This window comes from Elaeis guineensis, chromosome 7 (genome assembly GCF_000442705.2).
Source record: "Elaeis guineensis isolate ETL-2024a chromosome 7, EG11, whole genome shotgun sequence".
Taxonomy (NCBI): domain Eukaryota; kingdom Viridiplantae; phylum Streptophyta; class Magnoliopsida; order Arecales; family Arecaceae; genus Elaeis; species Elaeis guineensis.
Genome location: NC_025999.2, coordinates 94,571,225 through 94,573,430, shown reverse-complemented (window position 1 = coordinate 94,573,430; position 2,206 = coordinate 94,571,225). Strand labels below are relative to the sequence as shown.

Below are 2,206 nucleotides of genomic sequence, written 5' to 3'. Positions count from 1 at the left end.
AGATTGGGTCCAACTCTTGATCAGCATGCCACACTCTCTGATCTCTCTTCGGAAACAGATTGATCGAATTCAGATCCAAAAGACAAGCGCCAACTGGCTATAGGTGTCAATGCTATCTGACAATAGCTGTTAATGCTATCTGGACATAACTGTCTGATCTTGAGAATTTTTCAGGTATAATCATCTGATTTTGAGAATCACAACCAAATAGCTATATCAGATTTGGCTAGCCTGTCTACTAAAAATGGTTATACAGCCGTTTCCTCTATAAATACTCAAGTCTGAGGATTCAGGTAAGTAATCTATCTCAAAAAGATAAAAATTTTGCTTTTCTATTTGTGCATTCTAATTTAAGCATTGGAGAGTCCCCGTCAGAGCATAATCCTACGATCCGAATTTTTTTGCAGGTTGCTTCAGTACTGTGCTTTTCGATTTTTTGACGTCAATCAGAAATAAACCACAATACTATCTATAGAAAGTTATAATATGTCATACAATGTTATAAATTTTTTAAAAATAAAAATATTTTTATTATATAATTTTTTTAAAAAATAAAATTATAAATATTAAATATATATTAAAAAATAATAACTACGAGACAATCACAGAGCCATTTTTCTAATAAAGAATTTTCGCTTCCCACTTCACGATTCGCGCGCGAGCGGACCACTTGAGCGGACACCTGCCCACAATCCGATAGTTCCACGTCCGCATAGGACGCACTATAAATAAACCACTCCGCCGCCGTTTCCCCTCCTCTCTCTCTGCAAAAGAGAATTCCCGAGTGATCGCGAGATAGGGCTAGGGTTCCGGCGACCCGCCGCCTCCAGCGATGCCGAAGAACAAGGGGAAGGGAGGCAAGAACCGGAAGCGGGGGAAGAACGAGGCCGATGACGAGAAGCGGGAGCTGATATTCAAGGAGGACGGCCAGGAGTACGCCCAGGTCCTCCGGATGCTCGGCAACGGCCGCTGCGAGGCCATGTGCATCGACGGAACCAAGCGCCTCTGCCACATCCGAGGCAAGATGCACAAGAAGGTATGGATCGCCGCCGGCGACATCGTCCTCGTTGGCCTCCGCGACTACCAGGACGATAAAGCCGACGTCATCCTCAAGTACATGCCGGACGAGGCCCGGCTCTTGAAGGCCTATGGCGAGCTCCCCGAGAGCACCCGCCTCAACGAGGGTATCGGTGGAGGTCTCGATGAGGAGGACGAGGGCGCCGGAGACGACTACATCGAGTTTGAGGATGAGGACATTGATAAGATCTGAAAGAGCTCGGGGGATCATCTGCCTTCGATCTTCTTTTTCTCCTTCCGTCCTTATATTTCTATTCTGTGAGATGTTGTCTTTCTTTCAATAGGTAAAAGCTTGAGGTAGTCTCGTATAATGGACATTTGATCTTATTATTATGAAGTAGAAGATCATGGTGGTGGTGGATTTGCGTATGCTTGCTTATGTTGTAACTCTTGGATTCAGCGTTTCTGGTGACGATGATCGCTAGAATTATTAGTGCATACACTTTATTTTACTGCTATCTAATGTGAATGGAATGGTAACTCTTTGTTACTTAAAAAATTCACCTTTATGTGTTTCATGATTGAGGTAATTGAATGCTTCGTTGGATAAGTGCTGGACGTGGACAATGCGAGGGAAAGATTGATAATACGATGTAATTTTGGTAATCAGAGAGACGAAAAAATTGTGAATTGGGATTTTTTTCAAGAAATTTCCCTGCAGAAGACGTGACATTGTTTTCTTTCTCTGAGCTAGAGACTTTCTACTGTTCTACTTATGGCACAGGGAGGTTTATTTTATGATTTGTTGGATTGAGTGCATAATATACGATGTATGGTTCATGAATCAATTTGCTGGTCGTGATGGATGTGATTAATATGTATGACATATTATGCTACGGATGTAAGTAATCCGAAACACTATGATCCCCATCGATGGCTGTTTACTTGGTACTTAAATTGAGGGGCTTGCATGTTCTGTGATCCACTGTTATTTTCTTGAAAAAATTTACTTGCACTTGTTGAGTGTATTTATGGATATAACATAGAGTTCGTCATGTATTTCACTGTCCATACAAGTCATCATTGGTGACTTTGTTATTTCTTTTCTTTATTTGCCCCCCTGTTATGAATTGTATGCCTTCTCTTTATATATGTTTTGATTTGCCGGTGTTTTTGTTTTCGCCACATG

General features: G+C 41.7%; 1 protein-coding gene across 1 annotated transcript; it reads left to right on the top strand.

The window, feature by feature from the left end:
- Positions 1–747: 747 nt before the first annotated feature.
- Positions 748–1,529, top strand: LOC105048361 (eukaryotic translation initiation factor 1A). Its single transcript, XM_010927660.4, has one exon. It carries the CDS (start codon positions 833–835, stop codon positions 1,268–1,270), a length of 438 nt encoding a protein of 145 aa, XP_010925962.1. The 5' UTR covers positions 748–832; the 3' UTR covers positions 1,271–1,529.
- The last annotated feature ends 677 nt before the right edge of the window (positions 1,530–2,206 follow it).

Excerpts from the sequence above, each read along its gene's own strand:
- LOC105048361 (XM_010927660.4), top strand. The coding sequence starts at position 833 with ATGCCGAAGAACAAGGGGAAGGGAGGCAAGAACCGGAAGCGGGGGAAG.